Below are 21,773 nucleotides of genomic sequence, written 5' to 3'. Positions count from 1 at the left end.
ACCTCTAGGACAAAGGGATCCAGCCCCTGGGATTAAGAGTGTGGTTAGTTAGCATGGTCCTCAGGTGCTGGGACAGATCCCTAGGACCCAGCTGAAGTGGGAGGGTCTCAGGGAGCCCAGCCCAGGGGAGTCTAGTTTTCCTAGTCTCATACTTTGTCATATTTGGTGATGACACTTGGGGAAGACCGAGTTCCAGGAAGCATGACCCAAAAGTGTGGAGCAAGGAAGGCCAGAAGCAGGAACTGTGAGTGGTGACGCTATCTGTCCCGTCATCTAATTCATTCCTTGTCCTGCTACCAACTTACTCTTAGGCCCATCGTCCCACATATTACCTCCCAGGTGTGTTTCTCTCTCCTCCTGTTGGATGACTGCAAGAACTGGGACAGGGTGGGGTGGGGGACACCTGAGGCCAAGTGGGATATGGGAGGACTGGGCCATGAGCAGAATCAATCAATAAAATAAATTTTTTTTTTGGTATTTTTCTGAAGTTGGAAATGAGGAGGCAGTCAGACAGACTCCCGCATGCACCTGACCGGGATCCACCCGGCATGCCCACCAGGGGGCAATGCTCTGCCCATCTGGGGCATTGCTCTGTTGCAACCAGGGCCATTCTAGCACCTGAGACAGAGGCCACAGAGCCATCCTCAGCGCCTGGGCCAACTTTGCTCCAATAGAGCCTTGGCTACGGGAGGGGAAGGGAGAGACAGAGAGGAAGGAGAGGGGGAGGGGTGGAGAAGCAGATGGGCACTTCTCCTGTGTGCCCTGGCCGGGAATCGAACCCGGGACTCCTGCACGCCAGGCCAACGCTCTACCACTGAGCTAACCGGCCAGGGCTTAAAATTATTTTTTAAAAAGAGGGCATTCAAGACATAGGCATGATGGAAACAGTAGGAATTTAAAGGTCCTTTATTGATCTGCTTGTTAACCAGTTGTCCAGAAGGCTCCCTGGGCACATGAGTCAAATGCAAAGATGCAAAGGCTCTTCAGCATTCTCTATGGGGCTGAGCTCGTCAGCTAGAACCATTAGGCCGGTCACCAGGGTTTCCAGCAGCCCATAGACCTGGAAGAACAGGACAAACATCACAGGCAAAGGTGTGCTCTCTGGAAAACACCTAAACAAGGGAGCACCCACCATGCTAAGAGAGTGGACATATTCACATCACATCAAGAACAGCCAGAGAGGGGATGAAACCAAAGTGGTGAGAATTTGTTTAGGAAAACTTTTATTTTTGCAAATAGTTTTATTTTTCAAACCAGTTTGGAGAGGTAATCCTGTACTGGCCCCTAGGACATATGGGGACATCAGAACATAGCATGGTTAAAGGGGCAATTCCAGGGAGTCCAGGGGCCAGTGCCCATTTAGTACCTTGGGGTGGCCCAATCCTACCCTGGCCTCATGGGTGCCAACTTTTCTTCTTGTGAGATCACATAACTGAAATGTTTTTAAGACTGTACCCTCAGTGAAGCTGGACCACACAAGCCTCAGCAAGTTGATTTTTTTGTTTTGTTTTGTTTTTTGACAAAGAGAGGGACAGCTAGGGACAGACAGACAGGAAGGGAGAGAGATGAAAAGCATCAATTCTTCATTATGGCACCTTCGTTGTTCATTGAGTGCTTTCTCATGTGTGCCTTGACCGGGGGCTAGAGCAGAGTAAGTGACCCCTTGTTCAAGCCAGTGACCTTGGGCTCAAACCAGTGACCTTGGGCTTCAAGCCAGCGACCTTTGGGCTCAAGCCAGAAACCCTGAGCTCAAGCCAGCGAGCCTGTGCTCAAACTGGATGAGCCCTTGTTCAAGCTAGAGACCTCGGGGTTTCAGACGTGGGTCCTCCACATCCCAGTCTAACACTCTATCCACTGCTCCACTGCCTGGTCAGGCAGCAAGTTGATTCTTAATTTTAGAAAGCAAAGGAAGTCTACTACATGGACCCTGAGAGACCTATGATAACTTTCTAGACTCCATTGACCTTCAGAAATCTCAGTGATGTCACCAGCAACAAACGGAGCTTCTGATCAAATGAGATCCAGAGTGTTACCACAATGCACGACATAATCCCAGCTACCCAGCTGTCCACATCAGAGGACAAAGCCTCACTCTGAATGTGGCTTTGTGAACCTCCCCTCCAAAACAAACCACAATACCTAAGAACCCAACACAACACTTGGATGAGTTTCTAAAGAGCTATTGCTTAAGAATGCATCATTATGGCCCTGGCCAGTTGGCTCAGTGGATAGAGCGTTAGCCCGGGTTTGATTCCTGGTCAGGGCACATGAGAGAAGTGACCAGCTGCTTCTCTCCCTCTTCTCCTCCTGAAGCCAGTGGCTCAATTGGTTTGAGCATTGGCCCCAGGCACTGATGGCAGCTTGGCTGGGCTGAGCGTCAGCCTCAGGTGCTAAAAATAACTCAGTTGATTTGAGCATCACCCTGGATAGGGGTTGCCAGGTGGATCCCAGTTGGGGCACATGCGGGAGTCTATCTCCCCTCCTCTCACTTAAAAAAGAAAACAATTGCATCATTATGAAGTCTCTCCAGTATTTCAAAGCCCTTAACACTTGCTGGGAATATACTCTACATGGTGCTCCCCAAAGAACACATCAGCCAAGACACCATCTAAAGTAGAGAGGAAGCAGGTGCAGCAGAAAGGGGAGGGCTTCTGTCCTGTTCCCCCTCGTCTATCTTCCAAATGACAGCCAGAGTGACTGATCTTCTAAAGCGTAACTCAGACCACATCACTCCTCTGTTCAAAACTCTGTAGGATTTTTTGTTTCACTCAGTAAAAAACCCGAGTCTTCACAGGGCTTACAAAGCCCACACTACCTGATCCCTCTCAGCGACCTCTCTGCCCTCTGTCCTCCTGGCTACCCTCTCCCCTTGCATTAATTAGTTGTTTCCTCTCCCTAGGGCACTCCCCGTCAGGGGTCCACATGGCCACTTCTCCCCTCCCTTGAAGCCTCTTCTTGATGAAACCCCCCTCTCCTCCGTTTGGGTCTAGCTCTCTCTGTTTCTTAGTGTTTACGGCCTAACATCCCAGAGTGTTACTGGTTCTTAATGAAACCCCCCCCTTCCCCCGTTTGGGTCTAGCTCTCTCTGTTTCTTAGTGTTTACGGCCTAACATCCCAGAGTGTTACTGGTTCTTAATGAAACCCCCCCCTTCCCCCGTTTGGGTCTAGCTCTCTCTGTTTCTTAGTGTTTACGGCCTAACATCCCAGAGTGTTACTGGTTCACGAACTCTGTCTCGCACACTAGGATGCCCTGCACGGGGCAGCTCTGCTTCCATCATGGAGGAAGTAGGCACTTGTCGTTTGTAGAATGAATGGGATGAAGGAAGGAGTGGAGGACAGTACACAGGGCAGGTGCAAGCAAGGGGAGGGCCCAGTGCGGGGCTCCGCCCTCACCTCAGTGTACAACCTCTGGGTGTATTCCTGCATGACCTGGGGATCTATGGGATCCTGAGAAGAAGTGATAATGACAGGGGCAGGGTCTTCCAAGAAAAGCTTGTCCCGACTTGGAGATTTCACAGGTTTCTTGTCATCCTTTGCCTTCTGCTTCTTGCTGTTTAAACGGTCCTGCGTGGAGAGATGAGACGTGCATTCAATAACTCCTGAGGGAGGCCCGGGACTTTCTCACGGGCAGCTCAGTGGGAGAGCCGGGCATCTGCTGGAGTGACCTCCTGAGGCCCCCCCGGGGCCCTCCCAGCCCCGCCCCAGGCCAGACCCTCTCCTAGAGCATGCCTCCTTCCCCAGCATCTTGGCTCCCTTTTTATCTTCTTTGTCTTTGATTCCCAGCTGCTTCTTTTCCTGGGCTGTCCCCTTCCGGTCCTCCTTCCCAGCTCTCCCCGAAGTTAGCTTCACTTCCATGACAAGAGGTGATTTTCGATCTGAGGGAGGTGAATGGAAGACGAAGTGGCCTGTGGCCTAGCTGACCCAACAGGCAGGAGTCAGGAAAAGCAAAGTGCGCCCAGCAGCTTTGAGAACATTCCCACGGACTAACAGCAGGCGTGTGACCTTGTGGGACCGGACTGGAGGGGGGCAGGGGCAAGCGACCTGGTTTAGTCCCAGCTCCGCCACACCCCCAAGGATGGCACAGGCAAACCCTTTCATCTTTCTGGGACTCCATCTGTGAAATGAGGGGACTGAACTAAGGTGATACTAAGGTCGCTTTGGGGTTCCACATCTTGGCAACAGAGAGAAGGGTAGGCGAGGCCTGCTCCATGGACCAGCGGGGGCTCCAGCCGAGGGGAGCGGAAGGCCAAGGCAGAGGGAGGGGGGAGACTACCGTGCAGGCATGGCTATCCAGAGTCTGACCTTGCTCTTCTAGCATGTCCAAGTAGATGGTGTCCTTCTCAGGCAGGCCCAGCAGAGCCCTCAGCCACAGGGAATGGTTCACCAGGCTGTCACTCACATCCCTCCACAGCTGCAAACTAGAGGGCAAGCCACGCTGGAGGAGAGCCATCACCCTTCACTTGCCCTGGAAGCTGCAGAGGTTTGGATCCTTCCCTTCCGAGACACTGGTGCCAGGGCCTGCCGTGGGGATGCCATGGCCCTGTCCAGCCAGCACCCTCACCAGCTCCTGCGCAAGCGCTCTGACGGAAATCTGGCTTCAGCCAAGAGAACGGCACCTGGGGCTCCGGCTAGGTCGGTCTAAACTCCAGCTTGAAATCATGACTGGACCTGGCACGAGGCTCCGGGGATGTGTTCTGAGGGCCTTGCAGAAACCAGTCCCTCCCTCCCCGCAAGGCCATCCGAAAACGTTCTGGAGGGGTGAAGCTTTTCATGAAATATGCCCCTCTTCTCACCACCCTCGGGTTTCTCTCCTCTGTTTATTCATCTGCTCGTCGAGAAGAAACAAGGAAAAAGGGAAAAATAGAAGTCTAGGTGCTCGGGCTGCCGTGACCGCTCTGCACGGAGCAGCAGGTGCCAAGCATGGACTGTTTGTAGCACCTTTTAGCAAGCTGAGCTCAAGGGGAGCTCAGCCCCCTTGAGTGGTGGGACGGCCTACTCAGAACCCCTGGCCAGATGCCACGAAGGGGAGGAGACGGAGCTGGCTCTCCAGGCGGGGCACCTACCACATCTGGTACAGGAAGTCGGACTGGAGCGGCCTCTGTTCCTGGCACAGCTCCAGCGCTGCTTTGTTGAGCCTGGTTAGGGCGTCTTCTCTCTGGTTCTCCTCAGGGAGTGTCATCATTGCCTGGCAGGGCCACAGGTACCATGAGCAACCCTTCCGCCCAGGATGCCAAGGGTCCCTGTGTCCTTTAGCGATAAGCGTGTTGCTGTGAGGACAGGTGTGCAGGCGTGGACACGGCCATGGGGAAACTCTAGGATGACTTCTGTGGGAGCCTGGGCCCTCCCTCAGAAATCTGCACCCACAAACCCCTTTTCCAAGATTTGCAAAGGTCAGAGAGGAGGTCTTTCTGGTATCACAGTGGCCTAGGCACCTGAGACAAAACAAGATGACCCAAGAGATGGCCTTCTCTGGACTTGTGGAGGATTTTATTTCTTTGTCCACGGGGCGAGAGGCACTGCTGGGGCCCTCCCTCCCCTTGCTTGCCACGGCCACTCTCCGCCAGCCACCCCTGTGGGGTCAGGGGAGCACCTTTCGGAGGTCCTCCAGGCAGAGGCTCCACTCGGGCACGGGGAGGCCCTCCAGCTCCCTGAGGCTCTTGGCTCTCTCCGGGTCCGGGCTCCCCTCCACCAGGGTCTCCTCCATGATGCTCTTCCGCACAGAACTCCTGGGCCCTGCTCGGCTCTTCTGGGCCCTGGAAGAATCTTGGGAGTTCCCAACGGCCGTAGTCTCCTTTTGGGGCGGCTGAGGTTCCAAGACCGGAATCCTGACGTGTGCTACAGACTCGGCGTTCGTGGAGGCCCTGTCCGAGTAGACCGACTGGGCCGTGGCCGCCCGGGCCCTGGGGCCGACGGACTCGTCCTCACCCGGCCTGACCTCCTTGGCCTTGGAGGGTAGGATCATGTACTGCCTGTACAGTCCATGCAGGTTCTGCACCACCTGGTACTGGTAATGCAGCTGCAGCAGAGACAGGAGGAGCCACGTGACGGGGAGGCTGGGCGTGGGGCCCCCGGAGCCCGGGAATGTGCTCCGGTGTCCCCATTCCCCCAGAGCACTGGTGGCGGAGGCAGGGAGGAGGCCAGCAGGAGTGGCTGTGGCCAGAGGGCATCCCCACTGCCCCTTCCACCTGAGCATCTCCAACCTCTAGTATTATTATTTTTTTGCATGTGAACTCCTACATAATATTGGGTTTGAATGAAAGGGTTTGTGGGGCAGTCCTCACCAAGGATCCACTTACAAGCTAAGTCATCCTGGGCAAATTACTTAAGCTCCCCGGGCCACGGTTTCCCCCACGTCCAGTGAGGATACACAGTGCCCATGTCCAGGGCTGCTGGGAGGGGAAAGTGAGCTACTCGTGGGAGATGGTCAGAGCAGGTCCTGGCACACCGGAGGGTCTGCTGTCCCTCCCACCCCGGGGCACACACGAGGGGCAGGGGCCAGGGCTGTGCTGTCCCTCCCACCCCGGGGCACACACGAGGGGCAGGGGCCAGGGCTGTGCTGTCCCTCCCACCCCGGGGCACACACGAGGGGCAGGGGGCCAGGGCTGTGCTGTCCCTCCCACCCCGGGGCACACACGAGGGGCAGGGGCCAGGGCTGGGCCTGTACCCGCGGGTTCCTGTGGCGGAACAAGTCCTCCTCCGTGAGGTAGGCGTCCGCGGGTGACCGCGCACGCTCCGGGGTCAGGACCCCCTGCAGCAGCTCCTGCAGCATGCTGTTCACGACGGTGGCCGCCTCGTGGGACGCCAGGTCTTCCTGGAGGAGAAAAGGTGGCATGGGACCTCAGCTCAGGCTTTCAAAAGCCATGTTACACCCCAGAGGGGACCTTGTCCTTTCCTACTTTCCTAGGGGTGAGTTCCTGCCATTGTCTGTCGCACACGCACACGCACACGCACACAACACTGAAGTGTTCCCAGACTCAAAACCCCCTGGGCCTTCCCAAACAGCCTTGTTCTCTGAAACAGACTGAAAGGACCCCCGAGAAGGAGCCAGTTCCAGAGAAGTTGCACCCTTGTGGGGCCAGGTCACAGTCAGCATTTCCCGCAGATTAAGAAAGGCAAGGGGTCCAGGCAGCATGGTTTGGGCCTTGCTGAGAATGTGACTTTGCCGTACAGTCATTATCACAGAAGAGAAGCCAGTCCTACCCTAACGAGTAAAGCAGACATTGCATTTGTCAAAATTATTTCTGATCGACACAGGTTGAGTGCCAGCGGAGGTAGCTGGCTCGTGCTTGGGGACCATGGTGAATTAAAACACAGCTTTCTGCAGAATCCCACAGAGCACAGCACTAGGTGGCCAGGCTACAGCCCTGGGACCTGATGGGGCCCAGCAGATTCCCAGTTCCCACTTCGCACTCGCTCCCGGGTGCTAGCTCCACCAGGTAAATTGTTCTCTGCGGTTTTTCCTGGTTTTGAAGTCTGGCTGGTTAAACACAACACCACTGGAGGGTACCAGACAGCAATGAGCAAATACAGTACCAGGCACAGGGCCGTTCCCTGCGTTTGTGCTCAAGTACTCTTTTTGGTGGAGGGAGCTGGGCACAGTGGAGCTCCAAGCTGCCCCTCCTCCTGCCTGCCCGCCCATCTTTTACATCACAAAGCCCTGAGAAGTATTTGTGGAGCAAGAGTAGCTGGCAGAGACCCCTGCAGGCAGTGCTAGAAAGCACATCAGAATAACCTATCTGATGTCCACAGGGGCCAAGACCCCAAGATCTGGGATCCCTTACCTCCAGTGACTTCCTCGCATCCCTATAAATGTCCAGGGCCAGGGAGACTGCATGGAGATTGACCTGCAGGACAGCACCTCCTAACAGGATGGGGTGAGTTCCAAACTCCCAAAATTCCCTGAAGATCCCAGCATTCAAAGATTTGAAGAAGAAGGAAAAGGTTTTTGTTTCTCCAGGCAGAATCACATCTGAGAGGGCCAGAGACAGGGGATTTCAGCAAGGAGGAAGCTCACTGAGCCCCAAGCCTGCAGGTCGAGAGTTAACTGAGCCCTAAGTCTATGCAGATACATTTAACTGAGCCCCAGGCAGGGTGACCAGCCATCCCTGTTTGCCAGGACTGAGTGAGGGGTTTTCTGGGATGTGGGACTTTCAGTGCTAAAATGGGAAAGTCTCTGGCAAACAGGCAGAGTTGGACATCCTAGCCCCAGGCCTGTGCAGATAGGTAACTGAACCCCGGGAGTGCTTCTGCTCCCTGGGGGGCTCACCTCCCTGTGTTCTCAAGAGTTCCCACCCTGCCTCCAAGAGACAGGAATAGTTAAGAGATGTGACGCACTGTCACAGAAGAAAGGAATGGAGGAAGCAGGGAAGAGGGGCTTAAACTTGCAGGAGCTGGGCAGTAGCTAGACTTTAGCTTCTCGGACATCAAGGTGAGTAGGGTCACTTCTTTTATGTACCTCCCCGATTATTAAAGTAAAACCGTTGTGTCCTGTTTTTCTTCAGGTCTTGGAAAGAGTCCCGCTGGGACCGCCGTCGCCAGTCGTACCGAATAGCTACCGTGCCATTATTGACCACAGTCAATTCCGAAGATGTTTTCTGCCCTTCTAAAGTTTCAAAGGTCAAGCGGACAGCAATTCCAACGCGCTTCTGGGGAAGGAGGAGGTATGAGACATGGCTCCGAGGGAGGCCCTTGCCCAAACCAAACTCATCCTGGTTTGCCAGGAACTTGTCTGGGTTTGGCGCTGCAAGTCCGGCGTCCTGGGCCTCCAGGGCCTGGCTGCTCTCAGACGGAGAGGTGTCGTACCTCAGTAGTAGTAGTGCTTGTGCAACAGTAAGAAGACAAAACAGACTTTACATCTGATGAGCATTTCTGCTCCTTAGCATCTGAAGACTAGTTTAGAATCTTCTTAAAGCCACACCCTTTGGGAAGGTTTGCTTATTTACATACTTGGGGACTAGATACAAACTGGGTGGCTTGTGATACTCTCTTTTCAGCCTTGTGATTTTATTCTGGCTCAGGTGAGCATGGCTGTTACCATTTTCAGACCTGCTAAATGCACGACCAGACAAAAATGCAAGTAGGAGACAGCAGGTTCCTTGTGACCGCCGGTCACCTTGAGACTCACCCAAGGGAGGTCCATGCAGATGGTTAGGGTAAAGGCAGGCTTACCTTGCCCTGTGGGTCACTGTCTCTGATCCAGCAGGCTGGCTTCCCACAGAACAGCAGAGAAGGGCCAAGAACAGGCATGGAGGCCTCATCAGGGGTCAATGAATCTCTGTAAGAAAAACCAATGACGTATTTTTCCCTGGAGCTGCTGTAGTCTTGCCAGACGAAGCCCCCGGAAATGGTGGCCAGTATGTCTGGGGAGGTGCCCTGCTCTGTCCTCCAATGGAGTATCAGCAGCTCCACTGGAGCTCAGCTTTGTCCTGCTCCGCCCCTGTCGGTGGGAGGTTCTTGGACACCCAGACTCTTCTTGCTGAGCCACTGAGTCTGCCCAGCCCTGGGAGAGTCTGGAGTGGCCTCACTTACCAGTGAAGGGACGTCTGGGAAATTCCCAGCAGGAGCTGGTTCCTGGGAGGGAAGAGGGCCACAGGGAAGCTAGCACAGGTATTAGAATGGGCTAGAGGAGGAGGTGGCAGCCACTCTGAAAGGCTAGGCTGAGGCACCCTGACTGCCAGGAGGGAAGCCTACCCTCTAGCACGGCCAGAGCTGGGGGAAGCCCCACTCTCCCACCTCTCCCTGGAACCCAAGCCCGACTCACAAGCTCACTGGGTCTTCCGGGGAACCTTCCTGGCTCCTTTCCAACACTGCATCGTCCTCCACTGTCACAGCTGAGAAAGGCTGCCCCCTGCCCACCACCTCCAGGCCATCAATGTCCTCCGAGAGACCAAGGAAGGAAAGATTAGAGGACTGAAGACAGGTGCCCCTCAGGGGCTCAGACAGGGCACAGGGGCACTGCTCACCTGCTGGCTGAAACCCAGCTCTGCCATGACGCTCTGCAGCTCTTTGCGTCGGTGGATGAGGAACAGACTCCGATCCCAGGTGTAGCGGTACCAAGCATCCTTCTGGCCCAGCAAGCCTACAGCAGGGAGCAAGGACCCCCGGCACAGGCTGCTGCCATGCTCCCTTCCCCTCGCTCTCAAGGGCCCTGAGCACACCCATCCCAGCGCCAGTTCTGGGAGAGGGGAAGATACAGCTGCCCCAGGCAGAGGGGCCCCGTCCTGCCTCACACCCACTGCCTCAGCAATCCTACTCAGGACTTCTGAAAAATTAGCTTCCGAACCATTAAATCTTTGGATGATAATAAAAAATAGCAGCTACCATTTATTCAGTGTTTCACAATGGGCCAAAACCTCTTAATACACAACAGGCTTCGTTTAACCCTCTCAGTATTTCACAGATGTGGACACTGAAGGCCAGCGAGGTCAAATAACTTGCTCTGAAGCAGGGGTCGGGAACCTTTTTGGCTGAGAGCCATGAACACCACATATTTTAAAATGTAATTCCATGAGAGCCATACAATGACCCATGTACTTTATGCATTATCCAATAAAAATACGGTGTTGTCCTGGAGGACAGCTGTGATTGGCTCCAGCCACCCACAACCATGAACATGAGCGGTAGGAAATGAATAGATTGTAATACATGAGAATGTTTTATATTTTTAACGTTATTTTTTTTTATTATTAAAGATTTGTCTGCAAGCCAGATGCAGCCATCAAAAGAGCCACATTTGGCTCGTGAGCCATAGGTTCCTGATTCCTGCTCTGAAGCAACAGTCTGGCAGCCCTTTAAGCAGTGCCACCCAATAGAAATATGCAAACCGCAAATGTGAGGCACGCAGTTTAAAATCATGTAGATGGTTTCAAAAGGTAAAAAGAAAGAGGTGGAATTCACTTTAGTAATAGAGTTGAACTCAGTGCATCAACAATAGTATCATTTCGACATGTAGTCAATATAAAAATTAACAGGATTTTTTTTGTTTTCTTTTTGTTTTTATTCAGTTTGAGAAGGGGAGGCAGAGACAGACTCCTGCATGAGCCCCAACTGTGATCCACCCGGCAAGCCCACTAGGGGGCGATGATCTGCCCTTCTGGGGCATTGCCCATTGCTCAGCAACCAAGCTCTTCTTAGCACTTGAGGTGAAGGCCATGGAGCCAACCTCCGTGCTGAGGCCAACTTGCTCCAATCAAGCCATGGCTGCAGGAGGGGAAGATATATATATATATATATATATATATATAGAGAGAGAGAGAGAGAGAGAGAGAGAGAGAGAGAGAGAGAAGCAAGAGGGGGAGGGGTAGAAAAGCAGATGGGCACTTTTCCTTTGCACTGTGACCAGGAATCGAACCGGGACATCCACATGCCAGGCCGACTCTCTACCACTGAGCCAACCGGCCAGGGCCTGGATATGTGTTTCATAGGAATCAGTGTGCTGTTGACACTGACAGCACGTCTCCATCCAGACTAGCCTCACTGCAGGTGCTCGGCGGCTCCAGCGGCTCACAGCAGCACTGCATGAGGCCTCAGCTCCCACTCGCTCTGCCGCCTCTTCTATCTGCACTGTCTTACTGGAGAGGAAACTGGACCTTCATAGGGTGGTTGGACGTGATCCCCCATTGGTCTCATGCCAGGGTCAGGCTGTCCCACCTCCTAGGCCCGTCAGTAGCTGCCTTGCTCCTCACCCATCTCCTTCTGGATGACGTGCGGCTTCCTGATGCGAGTGACGGGCTCCAGGAGGCCACGCTGAGATTTTGTCTTCGTTATCACCAGACCCGTCATTTCATCTCCCAAGTATTCCAGCTGACTCCAGAACCCGCTGGTCTCCTCAGAGCACTGGCAAGGAAGGGCCGACAAGTCAGGTCACCTGGACACCGCGGAGAGGGGCCAGTGGGGCTTGGAGGACAAGAGCACCGCAGGCAGCAGACGTGGGCTCTGGGAACTCGCCGAAGCCGGGGCAGCGGGAGGGCAGCATCGCTTTCTGGTTCTCAAGACGCCCTCTGGAGCCTTCCTCGGGCCCCGGGCAGTGAGTGGTACAAACACTGCACCAACATACCAGACACGACATGGTGCCCTGGGTCATCCCAAACTTGAGGCCTCAGCTTTTAAGAGAGAACACGAAGACTATTCTAATAACTCAGTACTCGTGCTGTCTCCCTCCTCAAATTCACTACCAGTGACCACCACAGGCTGAATTATTTAACTGGCAGTCCCTGAATGCCCAGTAATAGGACCAATAATATAATTTAGTAAAGGCCTTGAGGGCTTAACAATGCTTTGCAGTGGATAGATTTGTTTTGTCCCCAACTGTGTGAACGGAGGCAGCCATCCCTGTGTCCAGATGTCCTCCTCACAGGGCACTGGAGAACAGTGTCCTTACCTTCCCGTCATGCTGCGTCGGAAGGATTTGGTCAATGAGCTGCCGCTCCTCCTGGATCCGTCTGTAGGTCTCCCCGATGTGCATCAGCAGCTCGCCGACGGGTTTCTGCAGGCGCTCTGGAGGGAGAGCCAAGGATATAGCCCCTCCACCAAGTCGGAACAGTCGGGGGCCCAGCACTCAGCACGGGGCTGATTCCAGGACCCGCTACGTGAGAAACACCGGGGTGGCAGGGAATGGCACACACGTGCTCAGCCCGCATCCGTCTCTGGACAGGTGGAGGGAGAGAAGGCACAGCGGCGCCCCCGGGTGCCAGACAGGCCAGGCTGGAGTGAGGCGGGAGAGAGCCCGGCTCCCTGCTCACCGCTGAGGGACTCTTGCTGCCTCTTCCACAGGGCTAGGTTGCGCCGCCAGTTTTTCACACGATTGCGCTCAAAAGGTGGGGCCCAGGGAGGTGCCTTCTCTTCTTTGGGTGCTTTCTGCTCCTGCTTCGACTCCTCTGGGGTCGAGATGACAGTCATCGGACAGGGCGAGGTGTGTATCAGCTTGGCCAGCTGCAAAGGACAATGGCAGTGTGTGGAGGGTGGTGAGAGGCGCTAAACCCAGGCTGAGCAGAGATCCCCCGAGGCTTAAACTCCTGCTGTCCTCCCACTCTGCCGAGGATCCCCCCTTCAGGCCCCTAAGGTTGTGAGTGACAGAAAACAGGGCACAGAACCAGGGGGCCTTGGACACCTCTGTCAGCCCCCCTCCACCGGAACAGGGACCTCTATTCCAAAACCTTCCGTGCATCTGTCTTACAACCGATGTTAACTGGCACCTTCCTAAATGACTGAGCCATTTTTATATGCTCCCAGGCCTCTTAGGCCCTGACCAATGCGTTTCTCTGCCTGGAATCAGGAAAGCAAAGACACTGAGACAAAGAGCAGCACTGCATGATGAGAACGTCAGAGGGACAGGCTGAATTCCTGTGGCCCTGCGAGCTGTGGGGGGCCAGTTTTCCCCAGCCTATTACAGACTGAGGAGGAGAGGAGGACAGCCTCTGGGGGAGGGGAAATGAAGCCGGTGCACAGAGCTGCAGAAGGCGATGAGGGAGGGGGCCTGGAGCGCTGCTGTCTCTCTGGGTTCAGTCTAACTGAGTCAGACACACTATCGCCTGGAATCCCTCAAGGCACCTCTGTATCCTTACAGTGACTTCTCGACCTCAGCTGAAGCTAGCTTAAGTTGGCTTCACTATATCAGGCAGAGGATCTCATCACTTCAGACTCTGGTCCCAGAGACGGAGCTGTCTTTTTTTTTTTAGTGAGAGGAAGGGAAGCAGAGAGACACACTCCTGCATATTCCCCAACAGGGATCCACCCGGAAAGCCCACTAGGGGGCGATGCTCTGCCCATCTGGGGTGTTGCTCCATTGCTCAACAAGTGAGCCATTTTTAGCACCTGAGGAAGAGGCCATGGAGCCATCCTCAGTGCCTAAGGCCAACTTGCCTGAACCAATTGAACCATGGCTACAGGAGGAAAAGAGAGGGGGAAGTAGAAAAGCAGATGGTCACTTCTCCTGTGTGCCCTGACTGGGAATCAAACTCAGGACATCCACACGCTGGGCCAATACTCTACCACTGAGCCAACTGGCCAGGGCCTGGGCTGTCTTTTAAGCTAGCTTGAGACTGCCAGGTGTGAGACTGACATGACTTCAGTGACTTCTCTCGTCCAGGCAGGTCTGTGCTCACAAACCTGGCTGTTCCCTCGAGCAACTGCAATTCTCCGAAACTCCTGGAGACTCCCCAAGATATGGTGGGGCAGGATCTGGTCACCGCTATAGAGGCTGTCACCCAGACCTGGTGGCGGGGCAAGGAGGAAAGACAAGCTGTAGCTGGTGGATGTGAACAACTCGTGGGGGCTACTTCCTGACGGAGAACCCCATTTTCCTGCAAGGCTGACCCACGAATTCAGAGACCAGCGATGCCATGACAGAGGCGGGGCATACCGTAGTAGTCCAGGGGCTTCGTGGCGGCATCTGGAGTAGCGGGGTGTGCTACGATGTGGCAGACTTTCCTCCTAGGATCCTTGGGTCTGAGTTTACGGATAATAAATTTCTGGGTAATGACAGGTTTATCTCTTGTTTCAATAAAGCAAGAAATGTGTTGCTGAAAAGAAAAACAGCAGAGGAGAATTCCACTTGCGATCTGGAGGAGGAAAAACATCTCTCTCCTAACTCTTCGTGGAATTCCTGAAGGCTGACAAATCTGTTTTCTCCAGCTCTGTCCATATGGTCTGTCGAGGAAATGCCTGTGCGACAGACATGAGACTTAAAACTGTCCTGGAGGGGGAAAAATCACATTGTTTGCCTCTAGACAGTTAAGATGATAGTGGCTGACTCTTCCAGGTAAAGCCTGGGGTTGGGAAGCAGAGGCTTTATCCACATCTGTAACTCTGTATCTCAGACTCATTTTCCTTTCTGTGAAATGGGATGATGGCTTTGCCTCCGTGGGAAGCAAGATACCGCATCACCCCATTCCCCCGTGGTTCCATACAAATCTCAGGGATGTAAAAACAAACATTCCTTTAGCCGCAGAAGTGAAAAGAATTTGTGTCCAATGGATTTTTCCATGGCATGAGACTCTCCCCGTGAGCAGGGAGGCAGTAGAGGGTGGGCATGGTTGACGTTCTAGAACACATGAGCTGGGAGGGAAGTTCCTGCAGGGAGGCATCCCTGGACTTCATCCCTACCTTTTTCAAGTCCTCCTCCTTAATGGCTAAGGCAAGAATGTCATCTCCTTGCAAGACATTGCTAACAGGCTCAGGTTCTTCCTGAATGGGGGGTGTGATCTGTTCAGGGACCTTGGTCCGCTTCTTTTCTGAAGAGAAGCAGAAGGTTACAAATGCTTTACATAGATATCTATTAGCCTCCTTGGTGGGGGCGGCAGGGCTGGCCACATGATGGACAGCAGCGGCTGCCAAGGTGACCTGGACAGCACTTCCCCGGGGCTATAGGAGTTCTTTCTTGATGGTTCCCCTACCCAATACCTTGGCTTGCCACAGTGACTAGGGCTTCTGTAGCCAAAATTGAGATCAGAAGACGTTCCATTCCAGGCTATGCTACTTATAAGCTAGACAGCCTTGGGTATATCACTTAACCCCTCTTGGCCTCAGTCTTCCTTTTTGTAAAAAGAGGAAGCTAGACTAAATCAGTGGTTCCCAAATATCAGTCAAATGTCTGCCTCCAAATCTTCCGGAGAGTTTCACAAATACAGCTTCCTGGCTCCCGCATGGAGCCAGGGCCTGGGGAGCTGTGCTTTTAAAAACCCCTTAGGGCCCTGGCCGGTTGGCTCAGTGGTAGAGCGTCGGCCTGGCGTGCAGAAGTCCCGGGTTCGATTCTCGGCCAGGGCACACAAGAGAAGCACCCATCTGCTTCTCCACCCCTCCCCCTCTCCTTCCTCTCTGTCTCTCTCTTCCCCTCCCACAGCCGAGGCTCCATTGGAGCAAAGATGGCCCGGGCGCTGGGGATGGCTCCTTGGCCTCTGCCCCAGGCGCTAGAGTGGCTCTGGTGGCAACAGAGCGACACCCCGGAGGGGCAGAGCATCGCCCCTGGTGGGCAGAGCGTCGCCCCCTGGTGGGCGTGCCGGGTGGATCCGGTCGGGCGCATGCGGGAGTCTGTCTGACTGTCTCTCCCCATTTCCAGCTTCAGAAAAATACAAAAAAAACCCAAAAACCCTTAGGTGGTTTGGGACAACTGTACTAGATGCCTTTCAGCCTCCTCCATTGTTGGCACTGATCCATTCTCTTGGGTGAAGGTACAGGTTTCTTAAGACACTGATTAAAATATAGATGCTCTGGCCTTGGCCGGATAGCTCGGTTGGTTAGAGCATCATCCTGAAGTACAGAGGTTGCTGGTTTGACCCCCCAGTTAGGGCACATACAGGAACAGATTGATGTGTGTCTCTCTCTCCCTTCTTCCCTCCCTTCCTCTCTCATTAAAATCAAAAAATAAAATTTAAAATATATATATAGGTAAGTATGTAGATAGGTAATAGATAGGTAGATAGATAGATGCTCTGGGAAGAAACAGAACATTCATGGCTGACCATTTATTCCAAGCTTTTTCATTTAATAAATACTGCTTAAGTGTTTTCTGTGTGGCAGGCACTGTGTTAGGCTCTGGGGGTAGAAGGCAGAAATTCAGGCATAAAGAGCATGCACCTATGGAAGGCTGAACTGTGGGAGCATCCAGGGGGCCCCAGCCCAATGTTTGGGGTCATCAGGGAGGGCTTCGCAAGGAGATGATGTCTAAAGGATGAAGAGAACACAGACAAAGGGAAGGGTTTGGGGAGCAGGCATTCTAAAGGAATGAGCATAGCGAGACCCAGAGGCATAGAGCACACCCCTGGAACTCAAAGCATGTGTTTATAAAATAGCTGGAGTGCAGCGAGGTGGGAGGTCAGAAGCCGTGCCCGAGAGGGAAGTGGGAGCCATATCACAGAGAGCTTAGTGAGCCGTGTAACTTCAGTCTTCATCCCGTGGGCCATGACATGGCAAGGAATGGCTAAGGTGGTGCAAGACTGAGAGCGAGATAATTTAGGAGTCCACTGCAGTAATGAAGTGGTTGATGACGACAGTGGCTCATGGGGCTGGAGGAACATGGAGAGATCTGAGCCCCTTTCTCTAAGGCACCATGCTGGAGCCCCGCATTGAGAACTCATGGGGCAGAAGCAGGTTATTCTCCCATAAGGACACAATCCCTGCCTTCCTTCCACAGAGGTGGGTTCACAGTTTCAAAAGCATCTCTTTTCTCTGGCTGGTATCCTCTTGTCTGCTGCCCTCTGGTTTAGAATGGTTTGATGTAAGGCCCTACAGAAAATAATCAAAAGAAAACCTGAGTCGTGACTTTAGGGACTTTAAATCACAACTTGGTTTTGTCTGCTGCTTCTCACAGTACTCTGTTTTTTCGGAGGCAATATCACTAAAACATCAAAGCCGGTGTTTTGGTTACCAAACCTTTTTTAGAAAATGTCCACATAATTGGCGGCAAAAAAACCAAAAAAAAAAAAAAAAAAAAAAAAGCCAACCCAAAAATCAAGCCAGAATCATTCCAAACATAACTCTAATTTCTGCCGATGGGCCAGCCTTCAGCTCCTGAGCAATGGGGTCAGCAAAAACCCAGGAGTGCCGTCAGCTAAACCGCATGGCCCCGGTCCCATCCACTGCCACGTGTGCACATGCAGTCCTAAGTTCTGATTTCTACCTTCCCTCTCCCTTCTACACAGTCATCAGTGTTGGTGGCAGCCCAGCAGAGAATTGGTACCAATGGAAGATCAACTTTTATAAATATGTTTGTATTTTCCTGTTTTCCAGGACACCTGCTTCCTCTGTCCAGCGCGCTGGCTGGTTCATCACCTTCCCGAGGGCTTAAACATCTCCAGCTCCACGCTTTTGACTGGTGGTTATATAATTATCATGTTTGAATTTATAAAACTTCACCGCTGCTGAAGATTTCTGAAATAGTCAGTGGAAGTCTGGTCTGAGGTTTTTCTGAGAAGGTTATCTTAATCCATAGTTAGAAAATGGTGTGTTCTAGTTAATAAAATATTCAAAATCATACATACACTCTAAACTTCAATTCACCTTGGAGAATATTCACTAGGCACCTCCTAAGGACTATAAACTATAGAGAAGATGGTATGAAAGGTTAAAATATGGCTCCTTCTGTTGAGGAACAGAAATACGCAACAGACACAAACACACACCAATTATAACCTAAGGGCCTAAAATTAGTGGCACAGATAATAGGTTTGGTTAGATGTCAAAGCAGGAACAGATGGATGCGGGTCACACAGTTCAGGGCTCTGAGCAAAGGTTCAGAAGAGCAGCTGCAGGGGCCCGAGGAAGCTTCACTGTCTGGGTTAGGCCTTGAAGGACAGGAAGGCGGAAGCTTCACTGTCTCGGTTAGGCCTTGAAGGACAGGAAGGCTTTGTACAGGTGGAGCAGCAGACTGAGGCGTGCCAGATGGGGTCACAGCTGGAGCAAAGGTGGAGACAGGGCTGAGTATGGCACCTGTGGGCATGGGGACACAGAAGGCTTGCTGGGGAGGTGGGGGTGACACTGGGAGTAAGGCGGAGACCAGGGCATGATGGCTCCGTAAAGCAGAGCTGAAGCATCTGCTTTGCCTTTGCTGGCAGAAAGGTTTGGTCCAGGAGCAGGAAAGAAAGCGGCATTTCAGACTGGTTCATCCGGTGAGGGAAAGCCAAGTGGACTGACCAGAGGGGCAGAGGCAAGTTGGGGAGACCAGAGAGGAAGGACAACCCCACAGGGGCCCCTTTACGGCCTGCAGGAAGAGTCAGGAGGGTCAACGTGTGTCTCACTACTGAACTTATGGAGGCCTCGCTACTTCCTTTTCTCTGGTCTGGAAACTCAAGCTGAGTGGGGCTCCTGGTGAGTCACACAACTGGCATTTCTCGCTTGATCCTGACACCAGCCCCTGTGCGTGGGGCAGTCAGGTGACACCTCTGCTGGAGGCAGACCAGGCAGCTGGAAGCAAGGTGTTAAGGAGGGGTAAGGAGGAAAGGGGTAGGGGAGGAAGGGATAGCCGTGGAGAGAGAAGAACCCTGGACTCTATCTGCCTGCTTCTTGTTTTATCTCCATGTTATTTTATTTTGTGTTGATTCCATTCTTCAGGAAATTCTGACCTCAGAGCTGCACTTGGGGAATGCAGGGAGGAGCTGTCTCTACCAGTGCTGAGCCTTACCTGATGGAGGGGGTGATCTGAGACTGCTGGGAGACTCCCGTTTCTTAGCAACAAGACCTGAGAGTCAAATGGGCTGGGACCTCTAAACAGGTTTACAGTCACAATATTTGCTGGCCTTTTTGATTATAATTCAGAGACCTTGGAGAAACACTGCACAAGATGACATTCGTTGATTAGCTGTATTATAGTGGGAGGAAAGGCAACTTCTCCTTAGATAGGTAGGGGAAATAAACGCTTTGATTTTTTTCCTCTTCACTCTGGTGCATGTGTTTAACTCAAGGGCTATTTACTAAACTCAATTTCCCCGTATTGAAAATAAATACGTGGTAAAAAAAATCTTTCCTAGAGTTGTTCAGATCTGATGAGGTCTTCAGAAACTAGGTAAGCAGTAGCTGGGAAAGCCCTTGACCGCCCTGGGGAAAAGAGACCAGATAATCTCCTCTCTCTCTCTCTTAACTATTGAAAAATGTATTGAGAAACAGTACATCAATGCAGCCTAAATCAGATTTTCATACTGAAACGTGGCTGAGGCCTTGTTAGTGTGACTTCAGACGGGCCCCTCTCCTCACACTGGGCTTTCAGAGTCTGGAGCTGGGTCTCCCCAGGGCCTCCAAGGGCACAGAAACCCCTTTCGTGGTCTGCCCCCTGCCCCCCTGTGCAGGTCCCTCTGGCTCCTTTTCTTCTCCTCTACCCTGACCACTTCTGCTCTGGCCTCAAGGTCATCCCCATTCACAGTTCCTGTCCCAGCTCATGCTGTTCCCTAGACCTGGAGAAGGAAACTGCTTTTTTTTGGGGGGGGGGTGATGGCCACAGATGTCTCCTCCTACAGAAAACCTTCCCTCCTATATCTACCATCCAAGGCCTGGGTCAGGTGTTCTGAGCCCCCTTAATACCTACAGGTACCTTTATCAGCATTTATATTGTCTGGTTACTCCTCCGGGAGTTACTAAACTGAACTTCTACAGGGCTGGGGTCACACAGTTAATACCAATACCTGTGTTGCCCAGCACAACACACGTCAGGCCCTCAATACATGGAAACAGCAAAAAAAGACAGGAGGGCGAGCTGAAAACGGGGACATGTCCACAGAGGTCAGTCTGCTGCCAGGCACCCTGGGGCTCTCCGACCTGCAACCAGAGGGTGGCCGCAGGGGCCAAGAAGCTGTCATGTCTAGTGACTGTCTCCAGATTAAACAAGCAGGACTGATGTCACCCAGTGGAAGAGCAGCACATAGTGGGAAAAGGCGATCAGAAACAGAACTGGCCAAGTTAGCATTTTTTGGATTTTTCCAGCATGACTCTTAGGTGACACCACAAAGAATCTCACCAAGGTTGTTGGTTTCACCACTTCAACATATTTCTTGCATTCTTTCCTGAATTTCTTTTGCCAAGGACCCCTTGTCCTGGACCTTCTAGTCTTAAACTCTTTCCTCGCTCTTCTCCCCCCCCCCCCTTCCCTGGGGACTGTCCCTTCTGCACCCCATCCTATGATATGGTTCCAAGTAGGGGTTTCCTATGCTCTCCTGCCCAAGTCCATCAACCCAACAACTAATCCCTAAGGCCTCAGTCAATAGTCCCCCCTTCCTATGTCCCCATCCTCAGGGCCCCAGGGCCCTGTGCTCTCTGCGGGTATGGGGGGGGGGGTGTCTTCAATTTGTTTATCATCCTAAGGTATGGAGTACGCCTTGCCCCATATCCCACTCCCCAATGATTTTTGCCTCCATCCTGGTGTCACTCCTGTCCTCTAGGCCCCGTGTCCTGAATCCCATCCAAGAACCCCTGCCCCTGCCTGGCTCTCCTGAGCTCCCAGGACAGCAGCGCCAACCTTTGATGCTCTCTGAGACGGCCTCCAAGAATTTGGCTGGAGGTAATCTGAGGCGGGATTCCTTCTTTAGAGATTTCATAGTGTCGCCCGGCCTGAGAGCGTGGTCCCAGCCCGCGGGGACCTGGGATTGCGTGGCCGTGCGCGGCACGCCCCTGCGACCCCGCGACCCCGCGCGCGCGCCCCCGCCAGCGGCTGCCGCTGCGTCCATAGCAACCAGAGCCACGCGCACTCACCTAACAACTTGGGCGGAGACTGCTTGGAGGTAACCTTTGTCATCGGACCGCCTCCACGCACCCTCCAGGGGTCCCTTCTCTCTAGTGCGGACCCTGAGAACACCTCCAGCCTGACCGTGACGTCATAGGCAGCACTAGCCAGCGCTGTGACATCACCAGCCAGGTGGGGCGAGGTCCCAGGGAGCTGGGGGAGGTGGCCGTGGTGGCTGCATGACCTATCCCACCCCTCTGGGCACCAGGCGAGGGGATGTCGTGGCTGCCAGCCCCCTCCCAGACTTCCCCCACTCCCGCCCTCCCCTTGCCCTTCTGCATAGCCGTCACAGGATCGTTGCTTCCACCTGTGCCGGGAAGCTGGAGGGCTTCCTTTGGATTTTAGTTTCTGCGACCCCTGCCTGTCCCCTGGTTGTACCTGGTGATCTCTCCTGCGCACTCTCGAAGCAGCCACTTTGGCCTTCCATCACTTTCCATCACTGCCCCGCCCCGCAGCCCTGCCCCAGAGTTGGAGCCTTCTCATGCTGCTAGTTTGACTCCTTGACCCCCTATTTAAAGCCGCCCCTCTGTTATCTCAACTTTGTAATTGCACCCAGTTCATTCCCCTCCAC

The 21,773-nt window shown here is 53.3% G+C and overlaps 1 protein-coding gene across 1 annotated transcript; it reads right to left on the bottom strand.

Moving 5' to 3' along the window:
- Positions 1–910: 910 nt before the first annotated feature.
- Positions 911–21,064, bottom strand: MYCBPAP (MYCBP associated protein). The gene is made up of 19 exons (XM_066366422.1): positions 20,939–21,064; positions 15,103–15,230; positions 14,360–14,519; positions 14,107–14,210; positions 12,741–12,930; positions 12,380–12,495; positions 11,685–11,835; positions 9,963–10,078; positions 9,761–9,876; positions 9,169–9,274; positions 8,456–8,645; positions 7,782–7,969; positions 6,665–6,811; positions 5,591–6,016; positions 5,064–5,185; positions 4,303–4,418; positions 3,730–3,875; positions 3,394–3,564; positions 911–1,060 (listed from the first exon to the last, which is right to left on the bottom strand). The coding sequence occupies exons 1-19, from the start codon at positions 21,015–21,017 to the stop codon at positions 959–961; spliced, it is 2,874 nt and encodes a 957-aa protein (XP_066222519.1). The 5' UTR covers positions 21,018–21,064; the 3' UTR covers positions 911–958.
- Between the last annotated feature and the right edge of the window lie 709 nt (positions 21,065–21,773).

Source organism: Saccopteryx leptura, chromosome 2, assembly GCF_036850995.1.
Source record: "Saccopteryx leptura isolate mSacLep1 chromosome 2, mSacLep1_pri_phased_curated, whole genome shotgun sequence".
Classification (NCBI taxonomy): domain Eukaryota; kingdom Metazoa; phylum Chordata; class Mammalia; order Chiroptera; family Emballonuridae; genus Saccopteryx; species Saccopteryx leptura.
The sequence above is the reverse complement of the archived record's forward strand: the minus strand, read 5'-3'. Positions and strand labels throughout refer to the sequence as shown.